Raw genomic sequence first — 18,647 nt, 5'->3', positions numbered from 1 at the left:
TCTAACTCCAACCCTAATCCAAACCCTAATCCCTAACCCTAAACTTAACCCATACAACTAACCCTTACCCATAAACCTAATCCTACCCCTAAACCTTAATGCTGGCCCTAACCCCTAATCCTAAACACTAGCCCCTAACCATAAACCCTAACCCTAAACATAACCCCCTAAATCTAACTCCCTAAGACTAACTACCTAACCCTAAAACTAAACATAACGCTAGCTATAAATCCTAACCCCCAAACCTAACCCTAATCCCCAACCCTAGCCCCTAACCCTAACTCTGTCCCTAACCCTGACCCTAACCCTAAACCTTAACACGAACCTGAACCCTAACGATAACCTCTAACTCTAAACCCCTAGCCATATAACTAAACCTAATCCCTATCCCTGATCCAAATCCTAACCCTATCTGATGGCTTTTGCCAGTGCCTGCAAGGGGCCCTGCTTCCCTCCAGAGCACCCCCAGGGCTTTTGCCTGGCTCTGCTCATGCCCAGGCAGGTCTCTGCTGCCTTCCAGAACATCTGACAGCTTTTGCTGGGCTTTGCTGGTGCCCACAAGTGGTTGCCAAGGGAAGGGGAAGGCCACCAACAGCTTTCAGTCCTGGCCACTTCTGTGTGAGAGCCATGCCTGGTGGGTATCTGTTCTGGAGCTGGGCTCTGGCTAGGGTGAGGGTGTAGGTCAGTATGTCTTCCCGAACTCAGACTGAAGCCAACAGGAATCTTTCCAATGATTTAAAGGGTGCTGGATGGGATCTTACAGAAAATTGGCATGACTTTGAGTTGACAATTCTGACTAGTGCCAGTCACTCGCAGCCCTGCAGATACATGCACACTAGCTGCTGTTGGAATTCACCATGTGCTGTTCCTACATGTCAAGTCTTGGGATAACTCCGCTTTTGCTCACCTTCCGAACATCCTCCAGTCCTTCTAGAAGCCTTTCTGTGGTTCGCATGCCTCATTTCTCAGATCACTAACAGTTAGGTTCCTCTGAGAATTTATGTGCTACAGCAGGTGAAAATCCCCAGCCCTATCTGTCCCTCTCTTCTCTGCATAATGAATCCTTCTTTGCATCCTCCTTATCTTCCCCCAAGAGAATCACCCATTCTTCCACACTAGTAAGTGACAAATTTGCTTCTTCCAAAAGGAATTCTTTCCTTTTTAGATAATCCTTTTAACACTTTCCTGTACCCTGGCTGCTAATACTCTCCCACGTTGTGCCACTATCTTGCCAGCCTCTCCCTCTTTGTTGTTAAAAATTGCATGTATAAATGTAGACTGTGCCACTTGCCAGTCACGGAGAGGATGTTTCCAAGCAAGTGCTAAATTAGCATGTGAGAGCTCTTCTTTTCAGCTGTAAAAACAGCTCCAGAGCAGATGACATGCTTTTCACCTTCATCCTGTCTGTGTCAGTTGAACATGCAGGTCCACACAATAAAGGTCTCTTCCACCCAGACATTGAGGAATCTGTTGCCAACATTTATCCTGGAACCTCCCCATCAACCTTTCTTGCAGACAGAACTTACAGGAAAAAACATTTATATGACTAAATGAGAACTGCAGGTCATAAGACCATGGCTGACAAGTCACTTAAATTCATTCCCTAAATCCCAGTCTAATCCTACAGTGTCAGTACCTTGCTTCCTCATCATCAAACAGAACGCCTGGTGGGTCTCCATCTCCCAAAGTTTCTTGGCATTAAATGACATGTTGTTACTGACCTTAACACATGTATTCTGAATTCTTGCCCAAACTGGTGTTTTCTCTAAAGACCAGCATTTTTGTGTCATTACATGGGAATACCAGCTTCCATTGTGAAAGACAGAAATCTTGGCTTTAAAAGATGTGATTATAAAACGGGACTTACAACATCTCAAAGAAGCAAACTGAACACCATCTACAAATATGGTAATTTTTAAAAGTCTTCCTACGTTAGGGAGCCCAGTAAGTAATTTTTAAGTGGGTTGGCAAGGTTGAAGACTGTCTCAATTGTAGTTTCTTTTGGAAAAGCCTATTATATAGATACATTTCCCTACCCTCAATTCCAGTCATCTCTATTGCTTTTGGGGGACAAGGGGAAGGAAGGAGCTATCTAAAGGTCTTTTCCACCGGAGATCAAAAAATGATAATACTTTTGAAAAGAAAGTAGAAATTTAGTACAAACTGCCACCTCAGAGCAGGACATAGGCACATCCTGTATGTGTCCAACACTGGCTTCCTCACGATGAGGCCCATCCTTCAATACAGACAACGGAATGTCATCATTTTAGGGATAATCTCTCTGAACGACCTTGGTGGTCAGGTCCTAGTAGGGCTACTCTCCAGTAGAGTAGGCACAACAGTAGTGAAACAGTCTGCAGGGAAACATCTTTCACAGCAAGTCTTTGGAACAGAGAAGCAAGTGTTACCTGGCAGGTGTGAGATACGTATGGCTGAACCTGCCCAGGGATGGGGAGATGGACTTCTGAGGCCCCTTCCAAGGCCTGTGTGCAAGAGGTAAACCTATCCCGAGAACATGCAGTCTGCCAAAGCCATCATCAGGACCATTTCCAGGAGCCTGGGGTCACTTGGCTTTGAACAAAATGGGAGCCCCAGCCATCCATATTCCCAGATGCCTGCTCCTTCTTTCACTGCTAGCGGGCGAGTTGTGGAACTGAAGACCCCTGAGGCACCTACATATGTTTGCAGCCAGTCCTCCTTTCAAGAGACTCCACTGGCAAATGCCAGGATATACCTGAAGAGTTAAAGAAATAACTATATTCAGCAAAGACAATATAAAAACAAGGGCAGGGATGGCCAGCAGGTTTATTATGTCTCAGGAAAACAAAGCAACCCCCTCCCTTTATTTTTTTGCTAGTAAATTGAACATCACAACCAAAGCCATGGATCATTGATTTGCAAATGCCCCCAGTACCTGAGAATGCTGCTGGACTCCTCACTTGCTGTGTGCTGGCACTGGGACATACAAACAGGTCTTGCAAATCCTGCCCTGTTGAAAAGCTTCCTGGCACCACTGGGTATGCCAACCTGCTACTGAGTAGGATGCAGCAAACAACATTTTCTGCTGCATGGGAGGGAACAACTTCTAATTCCAACTCTGTGGCTTGTGCTGGCTGGCAAGGACAAGCAGGCAATGAGCTACAATGAAAGTATAATGTAACTCCTAGCCTACCCTGCTCCTTCTCTGAGCAGATATATATACTTCACAGAAAATTGTTGCCAGTGAAAGTAGCCTGAAGCATTGACTTCAGAAGTATTGACCATAGCCAGTCTATTAACTGTCACTTTGGAGTTTAGGGCATGAAAAAGGAAGGAAAGTCATCTTTTGGCCAAGGAACAGTACAGAAGTTCCAATTAATTTTTCTGTAGACAAGTTTTCATTTTCCTTTGTGCACAAGGGCCACAGGAGCCAAATGCATCTGCAAGTTATTATGTGCTGTAAGCAACATAAGACTGGCAGGGAAAACCCTCAAACATTAGTGTTTTTCCTGTCAAATGGTTTTAAGAGCTTAAGAGTTTTGGGGAACAGATGATCTGTAGCGTCTGTATCGTCTCACCTCTGCTTTCCACAATGCAGCACGCCTAGGCTTGCACAGCACACAGCAATGTTATCCTCAGGCCAACAAGAGAAGAGGGCTAGGTTGCACAGGTTGCCCTGCCCAACATTTGCATTGGTTTTGCCCCATTTTCTTTAAAAGATGGTTCTTAGGAAAATGTCATCCCTCCCCCATTAACCCATTTCCTGTTTCTTCTCAATAATTAACAGTCCAACAGTGGATCAATTTGACCTTCCTTCCTTGGAAATCATTTGACCTGTATAGCAAAGTCTGTTTTGCATAAAACAGTTTCAGTCATACAACCATTTGTATTCCCCTTGCGCTTTTGTTGCTAATAAAGGTTTATATTTGGCATGGACAGACAGCATTGAGTTGTTCTCTGTTATGAGTGTAGACAATCCTCTTTCCCTGTTAGGCCTTGAGAAGGAATTAAAATATAGCAGCACTGCAATAGCCTGTAAGACACAGCTACCAGGTTAGCTCAGCCTGGCCCAACTCTCAGGCAAATAAAATGCTCCAGGCAATTGCTGCAGGAGCCTCTAGGGTTCCAGCAGTGGATCAAGAGAGAGAGTACTTCTGTGGAGAACACCTGCCCCACCAAAGCTAAACAGTAGGGCCATGGCAGGCACAAGTTGTGGTACGACTGCGCCTGTTTTTGTCAAATCACACACAGCAGAAGACCCCGTCACTGGTGCAGCAGTACACACGCCAGGCTCTGCGAGCCGTGACTGAAAACTCAGGCATTACTATGTTCTGTTGCTTGCAACCATCCTGTTTCTGTCCCCTGTGGGGGGGAGAAGCGACAGAATTTGGGAGGGGGGAGGCAGGGGCGAAGGGGGAGCAGGACAAGAAAATACACAGCTTTAAGTAGAGGAAGAACAGCAGTCTGTGTTAAGGATGGAAAAACAGCATATGCCAAGACACAGGCCTGTTCAGGGACATTGCTAAAATGCCGTTTCCGTTGTATGCTTCTGGAAACGGCTCTGCAGAGTCCTGCTCTGCTGTGGTCCCTCTTCATGTCAGTTCCACTAATTCTGAAGTGCAAGATTAAAACCAGATAGCAACAGGGGCAGGCAAAAAGTATTGCAGAATACAGTGAAACCAAACTGTCCACCCCACCTGTAGGGACATCTGCTTCTCCCTGACTCAGCTCGGCCCCAAGGGGAGGAGGTAAGCATAGCAACTGCTGCTACTTCACCTGAAGGGAGAGAAGGGAGAATCCTTACTCATTCTGGTGATCAGAAAGAACAGCTTTAGGTTTGGGGAAACAGAAACCTGGAAGTAGCAAGAAACCAATATACTGTGGTCTAGTTAATAGCCCCAACAAGACTCACTTTCACTAGGAAAGGACTATCAGACTGATGAGAGCCCAAGGGGTCACACTGACTAATTTGCCAGAAGCAATGGTGATTGCCCACTGGCATGGGCAGCTGCCCATCTCAGCATCATGACAGCTGAGAATTTCTTGAGGTTACAGTCCAGAGCTGACAAGCTTCAAGACAACTCCTTGCTTTAGCCCCTCAGCAGAGACGGTCCCTACACTATCAGCTCTCCATAGCTGACAAACTCAAGCCCTGCTGCTCTGAACACCACTGTCACTAAAGCACTATTGACTTGAGAGTTCCTGCCTGAGGGGTCCTATTGTACACAAGCACTTAGTATGACAGGGAAACATTTAAAAATGCTTCTCAGTGAGGTCATTAAAATGCAGAGAAACTTCCACTGTAGTTACAGAGTCAGAAGACAGAGTGGTCCGAGAAGCAAGGAGAGTGTTAGCTGGTACAGAGCAGGTCATAACATTTCACTTTCACAGCTATCAAATGCAGAGGACAGAAGCTGTCCTCTACAAAGCTTATATAAATCTATGGATGGAAATTGCAAAGAAAAGCTAGGGCTTATTACATAAAGATCCTGCCCTTCTACCACATAGGGCTACTTTAACAACAGTCCTTTTGACCCAAGGGCAAGACACTCCTTTCCGCTATACAAAGTCTTTCTCCCAGTTAGAGCTGCCCTTGGATGTTTTGCAGAGTATAGCACAGCAGGATTTCAACAGCCTGCAGGATCTTTAAATGTTACCATTTGCTAAAAAGAGATCACTGAATATTTGCTCTGGCTTGGATGAAACCCCCTCAGGCTGCCATAAGGGTGAAGAGACAGCTCCATCCGTTATGCACATCCAAAACATCACACAAGTCAGAGAAGATAATAGGTGCAAAACAGCAGGTGAGCCTGCTGCTCCTATCCTAATAAGTTGAGTTAGGAAAGGGGCAAGCTGAGATGGGGAAAAGCAGAACACCAGAAGCATGTGGAAAGGTTCCTGCCCTGGCCTTTGCATACAAGCAGCCTGGGTGAGCAACGGCCATTTCCAGACTCCGTATACCAGTGAGTGGAACGCCACGTCCAGTCCACCTCTTTCAGTTGTGCAGGACTCAAAATAGCATGGCACTCTCCACAACAAGAAGGAAGTGTGGCATTTCCACTGCTTATTATGGAATGGCCAAGCTCACAGCACCACAGATCCACAGTTAAGACAGACTCCTCTTATTGCCCAGTTCACAGCTGCTTTGCTAAGTCACAGCCATCTCTGGGATCACCCTGCCCAAGACAATGGAGACAAGCAATGCCTCTCGAGTACAGCTGGGGTTCACTGGAGCTGTTACCTCTCAAGATTTTATTAGTGCAAGTTGTGGTTCTTCTCACACATGTCTCCAGCTCCTCGGAACGGGAGATAGTTCGTGAGAAACTGCTTGTAGAAGAGCAGCAGCAGAGCAAAGGCAAACAATGCCTGGGTCTACTTTAAAAACACACCTAAATGGAAAAGAAGGCCCTCACCTGCTCCCTAACTTGGTTCCTCCATCTGCAGCTCCTGTGCTGTGATCCTGCTAAGAATTCAGAAGTAATCACTAGAGCAGCAAGAATAGGACAAAACAGAGACTGAGCTCAGCTGTTCTCTCCACTTATGCCCTCAGTGCTCCTTCACAGTCACCCATAAAGCACCTTAGCTAGCAGAGAACATGGAAACTGGCAATGGAAGGCAAATGAGCAGGACCCTGGACTCTCGCTGTTCTGGTAGCTTGCTCAGCCAAAAGCAAATCAACCCACCACCTTCACTCAAGCCTACAGCCAAGCACATCCCTCCGCAGAACCCAGCCTGTACACCCTTTGCTGTCTGCAAGCTTTGACAGAGATTGGACAAGAACAGTCTCCTCTTCCTTAGATGCCCAATTCCAGTCAGAGAAGAGTTTGTGCTGGTATTGAAGATGTCAGCCTCCATGTGACTTGTTATAATGGATCCTGGATGACAGTGTAGTGGGCAGAGGAGTCTGTTCCAGCAGGATCCTGACACTGCGAGGGGCTGCTCTGCTGCTGTTTCTCAGGAAAATACAGTGTTTTGTGAATCAGATCTTTGACAGCAGAAACATTGCTTCTTTCTATAGAAAAGAGAGACAGTTGTTAGGGATTCTCAACAGACAGTATGAAAGCCCCTCTTCCTCAAGAAGTACCTAGAACTCTAGTTCCCAGCACATCACCTGCCAGTAGCCCTTCCTCTCTTTTTTCCTGTATGCCCTTCACCATTTCTGCACTCACCTACACCCAGCTGCTGCAGGAGGTTTTCAAACTCTGGGTCACAATCCAGGATTTTCAACAGGTTGGTGGACTCCATTCTCTCCAGCTGCACATCCCAGTAGATGTAGATCTTCTGATTGAAGCTGACATAAACCAGGCAGGGGCTGTTGCTTCCTCCTTTGCATGCATAGAGGCCTGAAGAAAGCAAAAGTGTGGAGATCTGACTATTTCCAAAAGGACAGAGAAAGCAAATAGATAACTTCTCATGATGAGGTACCAAAGCTGTTAGCAGAAAGCAGAGAGCACCTGGGGGGAAGGGCACAGACATGTACTCGGGCATATGAAGTCCCTCTGAGAAAATGCAAGAAAGTGTCTCTAAACCGTTATTAATGCATGGAAGCTTGGGGATTTGCAAGCTGCTGCTTGCAGGTCTGAGAGAGGGGACTGAGCAAAGCCATAGCTCAGGCTAGTTCCATGGGGCTCCTTATCCCCATATAAGAACTGCTTAGAAGTCTGCAAATTGAAAAAGCAGTAAAGACAAGAGACCACTGTAGTACTCCCAAAAAGAACAGGGAAAAACCCCCAAACCATCACAGACAAACCTCAACGTCACCTCCTCTCACCCCTACTTTTCCCAGATGCCACCAGCAGAAAGACTAGCTGGACTTTCTGCAGTATACACACAGGGAAATTATTCCCCACTGCAGACAGGCAAAGGATTCCAGGTCTCCCAGAGGGGAGTAGTAGCTTTGAGGGAGAAATGCTGTGAGGGCTGGCTTTGCAGTCAGGCTGCCCACCTGCACAGAACGCACTGACATTCTCATCTGCTTGAAATCTGGCAACAGTCCGATTGTGGTCGATGATGTATGTCTGGCCATCCCATGCACAGGCAATCACCTCCTCATGCCCATTGCCCTGCAGGAATGATAAGATTGCATATTAGCACAGACATCAACTATTCCCAGAGGCAGTCAAGAATCTTTCCTGCTTTTTCAGAGACAGAACACTCATGTCTGAACAAGACGTCACTTTTGGACATCTTGTCCAGACATTTTGCACTTGTCCAGTCTTTTTGCACTTGGAGACCATCTCTCTCTTCTCTATCATAATCCTTAGGTATCATAAGAGCTCCTAGACAATCGGGGTACTAGCAGTATGTAAAACCATTCAACTTTGCAATAAGTTAAAAGAGCAGCTGGGGCACGAAAAAGTTCACAGGATGCTGGGCTCACTAGGTCAAACAGGTGGACACAGCTCAACCTCTTGCAGGTGGACAGACTGACACAAGTGCAGAATGCACTGGTACAGTCAGAGCACTCTGTGTCATCCTGAGATAATACCAGCCTTTTTCAGCTGAGTCATACTCCCCTTGCCCTTCCTAAATTCATATACACAAAGCCATGTTGAGCTTTTGTCTTCATCCCTCCCAGCCCTATTCCCAGACACTCACAGTAACATCCAGCTTTTCCAAAGCAAACAGCTGGTGATCAACCTGCACAGACCAAAGCAGCTTGTCTGCTCCCTCCATGAGTTTCAATGTCCCTGAAAGGAAAAAAGAAAGAAAGAAAAAAAAAAGATTTTCTTGAAAATACTAAAAGGGAGCAAGATGTTTGCCAACACTGGGCCCTGCGCACTCCTTCAACACTTGGGGTCTGCTGGCAGAGGGTTGGGCCCATGGTACAGGCTGTGGTTGCTAATAGGCAACACAGTTCCAATTCTGGGAAGGACAGCAGTCCATTATCTTGTTATCAGTAACTGGAAACAGAGAGGAAAAATGGCAGCAGCCCTGCTAATAGCATTGTGCTCTAAGACAAGAAGAAAACTGCCAAAAACAGGCTCCCAAAGTACAGTATGTCAACAGATCTCACATGAGACAGTGAGTAAACTAGAAGCTTCTTACCATGTCCCACAAGATCGTGTGATCTCAGCACATCATGCTGACAAGTATCAGCTGAGAGCTGGCTGGCTAATAGCATGGTGTCATGGTTTGACCCCAGCTTGCAACTAAGCACCACGCAGCTGCTCACTTACTCCCCCCCGGTGGGATGAGGGAGAGAATCAGAAGAGCAAAAGTGAGAAAACTCATGGGTCGAGATAAAGACAGTTTAATAGGTAAAGCAAGAGACACGCACACAAAGCAAAACAAGGAATTCATTCACCACTTCCCACGGGCAGGCAGGTGTTCAGCCATCTCCAGGAAAGCAGGGCTCCAGCATGCCTAATAGTTACTTGGGAAGACAAATGCTATCACTCTGAATATGCCCCCCTTCCTTCTTCTTCCCCCAGCTTTACATGCTCAGCATGATGTCCTATGGTCTGGAATATCCCTTGGGTCACTTGGGGTCAGCTGTCCCAGCTGTGTCCCCTCCCGACTCCTTGTGCCCCCCCAGCCTCCTCGCTGGTGGGGTGGGGTGAGAAGCAGAAAAGCCCTTGGCTCTGTGTAAGCACTGCTCAGCAATAACAAAAACATCGCTGAATTATCAATACTGTTTCCAGCACAAATCCAAAACATAGCCCCATACTGGCTACTATGAAGAAAACTAACTCTATCCCAGCCAAAACCAGCACACACAGGCATGGCCTCCTGGCTGCTAAAACCATACTGGACACTTACCCCACATACCATTTTTCTATCATCCAGAGATACTGTGATAGTACGGGGGCGGGAGGTGGGGGTATGGTGGTGGTGGCGGCCATGATAGACTGGAACATAAATACGAATCTATCCTCCCAGTGCCCTCCAGCCTCGGTAAGGCTCATGAGTGAGCCACAGCGAGGCAGGAAGCCTTGCCAGATGCAGAAGCTTCACCAGATGCAGAAGCTTCAGAGTTCAGGTCCAAAGAACAATCAGAAATTCCCTAGCAGGACATCATTGGGCAGGTAGACATCTGGCCCAAACAGGCCAGGCTGCCTATCTGGGAACAGAGAAGCACAGCACCTTGTCTCCACACTTGGTTTTTTGGACAGAAACCCCGCGTTCAACTCATTAGATTCAGTCCTATTGCAGCCTGTCCTATCACTTCTCAGTCAGGGGCACAGCAGAAGAACCTGGCTCCAGGCCTGCGTGAGGCCAGCTCCTCTCTACCAATACTCAAGTTCCAGCATCCATTTCCTTTAATGCTTTTGGAAACAACCCAAGTCCCTTCAAGTACAAGGACACATCTCTGCTGTGGTTTAGTGTCGGAGTGAGAGACGGACCTGGAGTAACGACGGAATCTCAGTATGAGTATGATCGTTCTCCCTTTATTCAAGTTTCTACAAAGTATATATAGACAAAAAACAAAAACATGCGCTAGCAACATCTATATGATTGGCTTATAGTTTTTGTTCACGTGCCCGAAACGCTCATACGATTGGTGGGGACCTTTTGTCCACGCGAAACAGTACTTCCTCATTTCTTGGAGATGGTTCCGCTTATCTTGATTACTAAGTGGTGACTTCCTTATTTTTGAGCTGCTCAAGGACAGTTCATGGTCATTTCGGGGCCTCCGTTTAGCTCAAAGGCTGGATTGCTTATTGCAATCAAATCGTGCCCCTTTTCACTTAGCCATTCCTCCACAGTTTAGAAGCTCCTGTCTACATGAATGGCACTGTTGAACTGACATCTCAAACAGTTGTTTGACCACTGGGTAAGCAGGCAACTTAGGAGTCAGCAGATGAAAAGTTCTAGTCTCACTCTCCATCTCGAGCTTTCAGTGTGCCTTTGGGCCAACGACCTAGGCTCTTCATTTTCCCTGCTGCTCACTGCAGCATGGCTTTAATACTTCTAACCCCATAGGCCATAGGACCATACAAGTAACTAATGTTTGTAAAATGCTTTGAAATCCACAGATGAATAGACTGTACCAGGGGAGACAGAAAGGCAGATACTAGTAACAGATAGAAAACACAATAGGTTTCCTGAAGAGAGCAAGCCTGTGCAATATCAGACCCAATTCAGTAAGGAACAGAAAAATAGGTTCAGCTTTAATGTTTCATCATATCCTCAGAAACAGGTATGTTATCACACACCTCATTTATGGGGGACTTGCTCACAGTGACAACTCTTACCTTGGCACCTGTCTTAGCCTTCATGCCTTCATATAAAATATGTCAGCAGAAGGAGTCTTTGAGTCAAATTCTCTTGCCTGACCCAGGAAGCATTTCTGAAGCCCAGCTCCCCCTTCTTTCAAAACCAGAAGTACTGAGCCCCTGGTTCCTTGCTTTGAATTAGTGACAGGCGCTGGCCACCCCACAACAGGTCTTTCTTTGAGGACAGTGGTAGGACTTACCATCCAGAGTACAGAGGGCGAAGAGACCGGAGCCACTATTCTCACTGGAGCAGCCTGTAAGTGCAGAAGAGAATTACAGGAGTTGATGTCATTTTATAGCATTGTCCCCTCCCTCTCCTGAAAAAAAAAAAAAAAAGATCCAAAACAAGCTGATCCATCCTGCCTCTCTTTTTTGCCCAGCCTTAACACTTTGCTTAGCATCTGCAGATTCTTGCAACCAACTGCACTTGACACTGGCTTTTATTTGTAGGGCACTGGCATCTCAAAACCCAAGACCTTTGGTTTGCACTAATATAGGCACAGGGTTAAAAGAGAGGTACTGCCAGGACAAAGCCCTATCACACTAGCACAAAAGCACCTCCATGGCAACTCCTGAATCAGTCTGGATATCATGCTACCAACTCTGTTGTTTTCACTACAGCAAAACTGCACAGAAGCTGTGATGCTCTCCCAGCAAACACTGGTCCTTGGGCTAGAGAGCCCTTGCTTTATGAGCAGATTAGACACGTGCCTTCATGCTCATCTACACACTAAGCCCTGGCTTTCCTGGGCTATGCTTATACATCTGTGAACTTCCTGCAAGCAGTATCCTCTCCAAAGCCTGTGTATCACAGTTGTGTGCAGGACAGCACTGAAAAAATGTGACTAGTTAAATCTGAAGAGGAGACTCCCCTGACCACTGGGCTGCTTCAGCCCTTCAGTACACTCTCTACCAGTCAGAAAAGACATGCAAGGTCAGGTTTTGAAAGTGATATCACACTTGGTGGGGGAGGACTGGAGCTGTATTCAACTACAGCTGCATTTAATTCTTTCAGTGACCATGTAGGAGACACTGGCTCCCTGAGGTCTGCAGGAACCCAGGAAACCTGGCAGTCGGGGACAAGTCAGCAGAGCTGAAAGCAAACAGGCAGTTTCCCCAGAATGACGTAGTAACTGCAAGCCTCCCTCCACTGCCCATAGACAGCTCCAAGCTCCAGCAGCCTGCACACTCCCCAGACACAGACTACGCTATTTCTGCAGATCAGCTTAAAGCAAACAGTCAGCTGGTTGAGTGCTCTGTTGCCCCTAGCTGACATTCATCCAGGTAGGCTCTGATCCAAATGATCTGCTGTGTCCCCCTTACAAACTGGTCAGCATGGCACTCTTCAGCTGTTTCATTACTAGTGGTCCAGCATCAGTGGGCTTTTCACAACCTTCTCTTCATCCCTTATTCTGTGTGCCTTCATTTTTCACAGAGACCTCTCATTAGATGCACGGCTTTGTATGCAGTGAAATAAGTGATTTCATGCTCTGTTGACCACGTTGCTCATAGTAGCATCCAAGATGCTGAAAACATGACAAGCTTAGGAACTGGGGAGGAAGGGTAGTCTGGGGAAAGGGAAGAGGAGGGGTTTCAGTGGATTGCTCTTCTCCCCCAGCTCTAATTACATTGGACAGCCTAAATCATTTCTCAGACAGCACTGCAGAGGGTAATACTTGGACAGAGCAAATGCAGCTGGATTCCAGCCAGCTGCACACAAGAGAAAGTAAACTGCATTGGTAATTTTCTGCCTTCTCTTATTATGCCCACACGCTCCGAGGAGGAATGAGAGCTGCTTATTCTCCATAGGTACCAAAACAGGGTTCAGCAGGTGCACCAGGCACAGGTCATAGCACAAAGCAGTTACACAAGGGAAGCAGTGGCAGTGTGTAAGAAAAGTCTGGACAAAACAGCAGTGTGTCAGGGCTGAGAGGAGCCAGCAGTTGTGGAGAGTTTAGATACAACAGCTGAACAGAATACATCAGAAGGAGACAGAGGACAGTGATATAAATGAAATATGGAAGCAGCTCTGGAGGGGTTGGGACTGCATTGGTGAAAGAATAGCAGGATATAGCTGGCAGGCATTGGGAATCAAATGCTGAAGAGCACAAAAGCAAGAATAAAGATGAGGCTGTGGAAAGGAAGGGATGCATCTAGGGAATAAGAAGAGGGCATAAGCTACAGCCATGCAAAAGCAAAGACCAAGGACATCTGTAGGAGCAAGGCATGGCAGCCATTCAGGATGACTAACTGCAGGCCACTGGAGGCTGCAGAGAAACTGTTGTGCTAGGTCAAGAGTAAGAGCTACCTAGGGAAGGACAAAGGCTATAAAAAGTTCAAATGCAAATATCCAGCTGTCTTTCTTTGGGAGCTGGCTAACAGAAGCCGAGTTCCCTCTGTTCTTGCAGCTGCCTCCCACTGTTATTTTTCAATCACGGGAAATCTGATTTCACGCTGGACTGACGTATTGAAAAATTATCGGAGCAACTGTTGGGCCAGAGATCCCAAGCTCCTAATCTCTCACCTCGGCCAATGCTACCAATTAGATGAGTGGAAACATTCTTGTTGTGAATCCGTCCAGATGTTTGGTGTAGAATAACATCTCGAATAGGGGCCTCGCTAGGGAAAAGAGAGACAGACATCAGGGAAGGGTTAGGGAACCATGCCTGGGACTGTGCCAGAACAATCTAAAGAGCAGCGTACTCCAAAGCTCTACAAATCCAGAGACTGATAGAGTTTGTGCATAGGTTAGCCCTTTAATTGTAAAGGCCAAGGAAAAGAATGCATGCCACCCTAGGTATGAAAGGAACTTGCTAAATGATTAACAAACAAAACCAGAATGATTTGATGCATCAGAAAGCTGGAAAGAGCTCAAAGGAAAAAAAAAAAAAAAGAAAAAAGTCAGTAAAACATGTATTCCAATCAAGGAAAAAAAGTCAATTTTTATCATTACTGTCACGTAAGCCTGGGTGCTTTTCGCTCAGGAAGTGTCTGCCCAGGGTTGAACAGGTTGGTCAGAGACCATGTCTGGGCCTGGCTCCTGGCTAGGAGGGTACCACTCCAGTAAGGTCTTCAAGACATCAAGGAGACTTAATTGCCTAGGCTCCCCTCCTTCTGCAGTTTTCTGGGTCTGCCTTAAAAATCTCACAGAATACCACAGAAGCACCTGAATTCCCCACAAGGATCCCTCCAGCACCAAGGACAATAACCCACTGCTCATCCCAGTTGCTCTGGTTGTGATTTACAGCACTGGCTGCCAGGGGTCTCATTAGGAAAACCTCCAATTACCTCACCTGGAAGAAACAAGTGAATAAACCCAAAGTGTCATCCCAGGCTTCGGACTAACTGAGTGTGGTCCAGCCTTTCAGTTGCTACCCTTCTCACCATTAGATAGGTCACCAGATTGCCTACTACTCTTCCTCTGGAGATCTAGGTCACTCCTTTCCCTGCCTTAGCCCCCAGAACCACCCCCCTCAGTGAGCTGGTTTTGCCACTCTCCTTGCCCAACCCAAGGAGAAGAGAGTGGGATATAAGGAAAGCAGTAGCATTCATCTTTGTGACAGAGACATGAAGAGTGTTCATGGAAGCTGGGGTGCCGGCGGGCTTAAGTCATGAACTCCCAGCAGTGTAGGCGGTCACTGAAGCAAGGACAAATGACAGCACTCCCCCTCAGAAAGGTGGTGTGGCGGGGCCCCCTTGTGACAGCTATCTACAGCGGAATCTCCTTATCTAGCCCATGCAGTAATGCTCTTCACCTGCTTGGGACAGAGTTGTCTCTTCCCTCTGTCGTGGCCTGCTGCTCTGAGTCCCAGGTGCACAGAAGAATGGCATAACCGCAGCCTGGCTGAGACACCATCATCTCCGGTGAGCCATCAGGGCCTGGGTTCACAGAGAGGCTGTCCACCTATACTGGCAGAGGAAAAACATGGATAGAGTCAAACTGATAAACACCTCAGAAGGGTTCACTGTGCTCCTCGTACCTAAGCTTGAATATGGCAGACCTTCTGACAGAGCTGAGCAGGAGCTGAACAAATTCAGCTAGAAGCAAAATGTCCAAGTTACAGTAAAAGGTTGTTTCCCTACCAAAAGCCACCTAAGAACAAGACTAGTATTTTCCACAAACGCTCTCTAGTTGGGTGAGAGCAACTGACTGTTTCCCAGACCAACCCACCAGCTGCTCTGCACATACAGGACAACCACCGGGCAAATCTCCTTTCAAGTCATCAACATGACAATTGCTTTGTTGATAGGACTGTGATTTTGTGCTTGCTTCTTCCCTTGGGAGAGCCAACTCTTGAAGACTGTAAGACAAGTTCTGCTCTGAACATCCCGTTTCCTTACCTGACCTTCTAGCAGCCATTTCTTCAACAGGAGCAGCTGCCCAGAGATATGGTCTGAATTCTCCGACAAGTCCTCCCAGCGGAAGGCACGTACCACCCTGTCAGTGTAACCCACCACCAGCTCACACTTCCCATCTCCATCTGCAGGGAATACAGGGAGATAGATGGGGTCTCTCAGCCTTTCATAGCCCCAAGAGCCTCAACATTCAGAAACCACTGTGCTGGCTTCCATCAGGTAGCATCCCTGAGGATCCCAATCCTGTAACGGGAACTTGCACTTCGGGAAAATTCCTGAAGGTCTTGCTTCCCTCCTCCATGACTTGGCTGTGGTTTGCTAGAGCACCTGTTTCAGCAAGGTAGTAATTTCCTTCTGCAAGTCCCACACCACACACTTTCTCTCCCCCACCACCTCATACCCAAACTCCCTCACCCTGCACTCCCACAAAGGCTTCCCAGCTCACCAATGTCATTGATCAGCATGACCTTGGTGTTGGCAGGAATATGCTGCTTGAACACTGGCTTCTGCTCTTCTGCTGCTGCCAACTCATGGTGGCCTGAAGCATCTGGGTGTTTTGAAGTTGGAGAAGTCAGGTCAAAAAGATGAAACCAGCCCTCTGCACTCACCGCCACCACAAGATTCTAAGAGGGAAGAGAAAAGCCTTTGATTTTTCCTCCTTTAGAAACTGCAGAAGCTGGCCCACAGCAGGGCGAGGGAAGGTAATGTGGGTAGATCCATCAAGATCAGTGACTGTTACAGAGGGAGCAGGGGAAGGTTTTTGGCCAGCATACAAACTACTCGGGTACCACAGGGTGCAAACTTCTTGTTCATCCTTGTCAGACTAGGGTACTCAAGCTGATGCGTGCATGCAATCCCCAAATAATGTGTGGCTTTCTCAATGCTCACTTCAGCTCTGCTCCCCCCTGGAGCACACATAGCTACAGTATTTTAGGCAGGGTGCCTAAACTGGGACTTTTGGACTCAGTGGTCCTGGCTTAACCCCCAGAAACAGCAATCTAGCAAAATGAGTCATATTAGACCCAGTGGAATTTGCTTGGGAGTCTAGACTATTCTGCGGCTCAGTCTTGTTTAGATGACCTTAAACGCACACAGCCAAGCGGCAGAAGGGCCACGGCCCACAGCACAGACCAGCACTGAGCAGGGCAAAAGCCACTGAGGAAAAGGAGCAACGCCCAAACCACCAAAGCCTAGTGGCACTCACACAGGGGGACATGGAAATCAATAGTACTTCATGAAGACAGGATGGATTTCCTTGCTCACTAAAACCTGCATATGGCTCACAGAAAGATACAGGTTATATGTAAACAGAAGAACAGCTTTGAAACAGTAGTGCTGAAGCTGTATGAGCAAGGGCAGATCCTGGAGAGAAAGCACCTGCAACCTGTCCTCCTCCACACTCAGGGTATGACATGACCCTAATCTCCTAAGCACCTCCCACATGCCCTACAGACACAGCTGGGAAGAGTTTGGCTGCTCTCACCTTTCCTTTATTGCATACATCTCCCACACCAACACATGTGAGCTGCAAGAGAAAAGAAGGACATACGTAAGAGGAGGCAACCCAGAAGAGCACTTTGGGATAAGCCTCTGCCTTACCCCCTCCTCTGTCATAAACCATCTCTTGAACTTTCAAGGACAAAGAGAGCAGATTCATGGACAGAAACACATCTGCCATGCAACTGTCCAGAGCCCTGGGGCAAAATCCACAGTGCACACGAACAGGGTCAAGGTGGGACAGAAGCCTAGTTCCTGTGTTTGTTCAGTACTTTGCTCGTCACTTCCAGCCCACTGGGCTAGCTGTGGGCAAAAGCAGGGTCTTGCATAACTACATGAAAGGCACCAGAACCGGTTCTGGCTGCCATTCCCCTCTGGCCTACATATTCCTAGGCAGTGGTCAAGGATAGCTGGCTGCAAATACCCCAGAAGGCCCAACCAGTTAAAAATTTTGTCAAGAACTGACCATTCCTTGGCAAGATCGCACAGCCCAGGGTTTGCTGTCATCATTCTTGTAAACATAGAGTTTCCCGTTGGTGTCTCCCACCACTAGCTCATTCAGCTGTAAAAGAGAATTGGGTTAGTAAGAAGAAATTCACAATTACAGTAACAGTATTCCCACACAGCAATAATTACAGAATTTATACCAAAAATTCACTCTGTGGGAAGCAGCAGCAAAGCAAAACAAGAGTTAAAGGACAGCCTCGAATCAATAGAGAAAGTCTGGGAAAGAACAAAAGCCCTAATTTTACTCTCGCAGATAAAAGAGCTGGAGAGTGGCTCCTTAGAGCAACATCCCCTTATCCACTGCTTCTCTAGCCATTGTTTCAGAGTTGCATCACTGACCGTTTTAACATCCTGCTCTGCTAATCACCCCCCTCATCACCCCATCTTTCATCCTTCAATCTAGATTGACTCGATCTTTCTTGAATCACCTGAGGAAGATGATGGCAGCGAGGAAAATGTAGTCATCCAGCCAGAAAGAGGCTGTAAGAACACTTACAATAGATTTACACTGGATGTTCAATCTCACTGATGAAGGGGTAAAAGTCTTTCAGAATGCTGATTATTTCTTTGAAGACAACTGCTAAAAATCACCAACCACCCCTGCTGACGAGCCTGCTCCTACTACATCATCTTCTGCATCATGCCTCTGTGTATTTAAATTGTGTGCATTTCCTAACTCCCTGCACACGTTGCCCCACATAACACGCCTTCTTACGGGAAAATTTGTTTTATCATCTCCTGCACTGCTAGCCATGACGCTTTTCAGGACAGGGCTGTAATAACATTTGACCGCTGAGAAGAAGGGACAGTTTACGTACATCTGGTTAAGCTAACCGCCTCCTAGTTACAGACGAATCAGACCCATCAGAAACAACCGTTTGTGGGGCTGATGGCAGCGTCCCCGATGCACATTCATCCATCGCACAGCTCAAGAGACACCGAAACTCGGCTCTCCCCTGCTGGCGACCCGCTGGGCCCCCGCAAAGCGTTTCCCCGCGCCCCTACGTCCCCGCACCGCCACAGCCGAGCGTCTCTCTTTGGGACCAGACCCCGACCTCCCTCCCGGCTGTGCGGCACCCAGCGCCCGCG

The 18,647-nt window shown here is 47.3% G+C and overlaps 1 protein-coding gene across 1 annotated transcript in view; it reads right to left on the bottom strand.

Annotated features, from left to right (window-relative positions):
* Positions 1-5,362: 5,362 nt before the first annotated feature.
* Positions 5,363-18,647, bottom strand: part of ITFG2 (integrin alpha FG-GAP repeat containing 2) — a 13,657-nt gene continuing 372 nt past the window's right edge. The window contains exons 2-12 of the mRNA XM_010575457.1: positions 17,518-17,631; positions 17,038-17,079; positions 16,000-16,177; positions 15,540-15,679; positions 14,954-15,102; positions 13,723-13,817; positions 11,399-11,452; positions 8,578-8,669; positions 7,925-8,042; positions 7,149-7,322; positions 5,363-6,991 (exon numbers count right to left, since the gene is read on the bottom strand). Of these exons, the coding sequence (XP_010573759.1) occupies positions 6,843-6,991; positions 7,149-7,322; positions 7,925-8,042; positions 8,578-8,669; positions 11,399-11,452; positions 13,723-13,817; positions 14,954-15,102; positions 15,540-15,679; positions 16,000-16,177; positions 17,038-17,079; positions 17,518-17,631 (1,305 nt within the window). The 3' untranslated portion in view covers positions 5,363-6,842. The remainder of the gene's footprint in view (positions 6,992-7,148; positions 7,323-7,924; positions 8,043-8,577; positions 8,670-11,398; positions 11,453-13,722; positions 13,818-14,953; positions 15,103-15,539; positions 15,680-15,999; positions 16,178-17,037; positions 17,080-17,517; positions 17,632-18,647) is intronic.

Source organism: Haliaeetus leucocephalus, unplaced genomic scaffold, assembly GCF_000737465.1.
Source record: "Haliaeetus leucocephalus isolate CR32 unplaced genomic scaffold, Haliaeetus_leucocephalus-4.0 Scaffold473, whole genome shotgun sequence".
Classification (NCBI taxonomy): Eukaryota; Metazoa; Chordata; class Aves; order Accipitriformes; family Accipitridae; genus Haliaeetus; species Haliaeetus leucocephalus.
The sequence above is the reverse complement of the archived record's forward strand: the minus strand, read 5'-3'. Positions and strand labels throughout refer to the sequence as shown.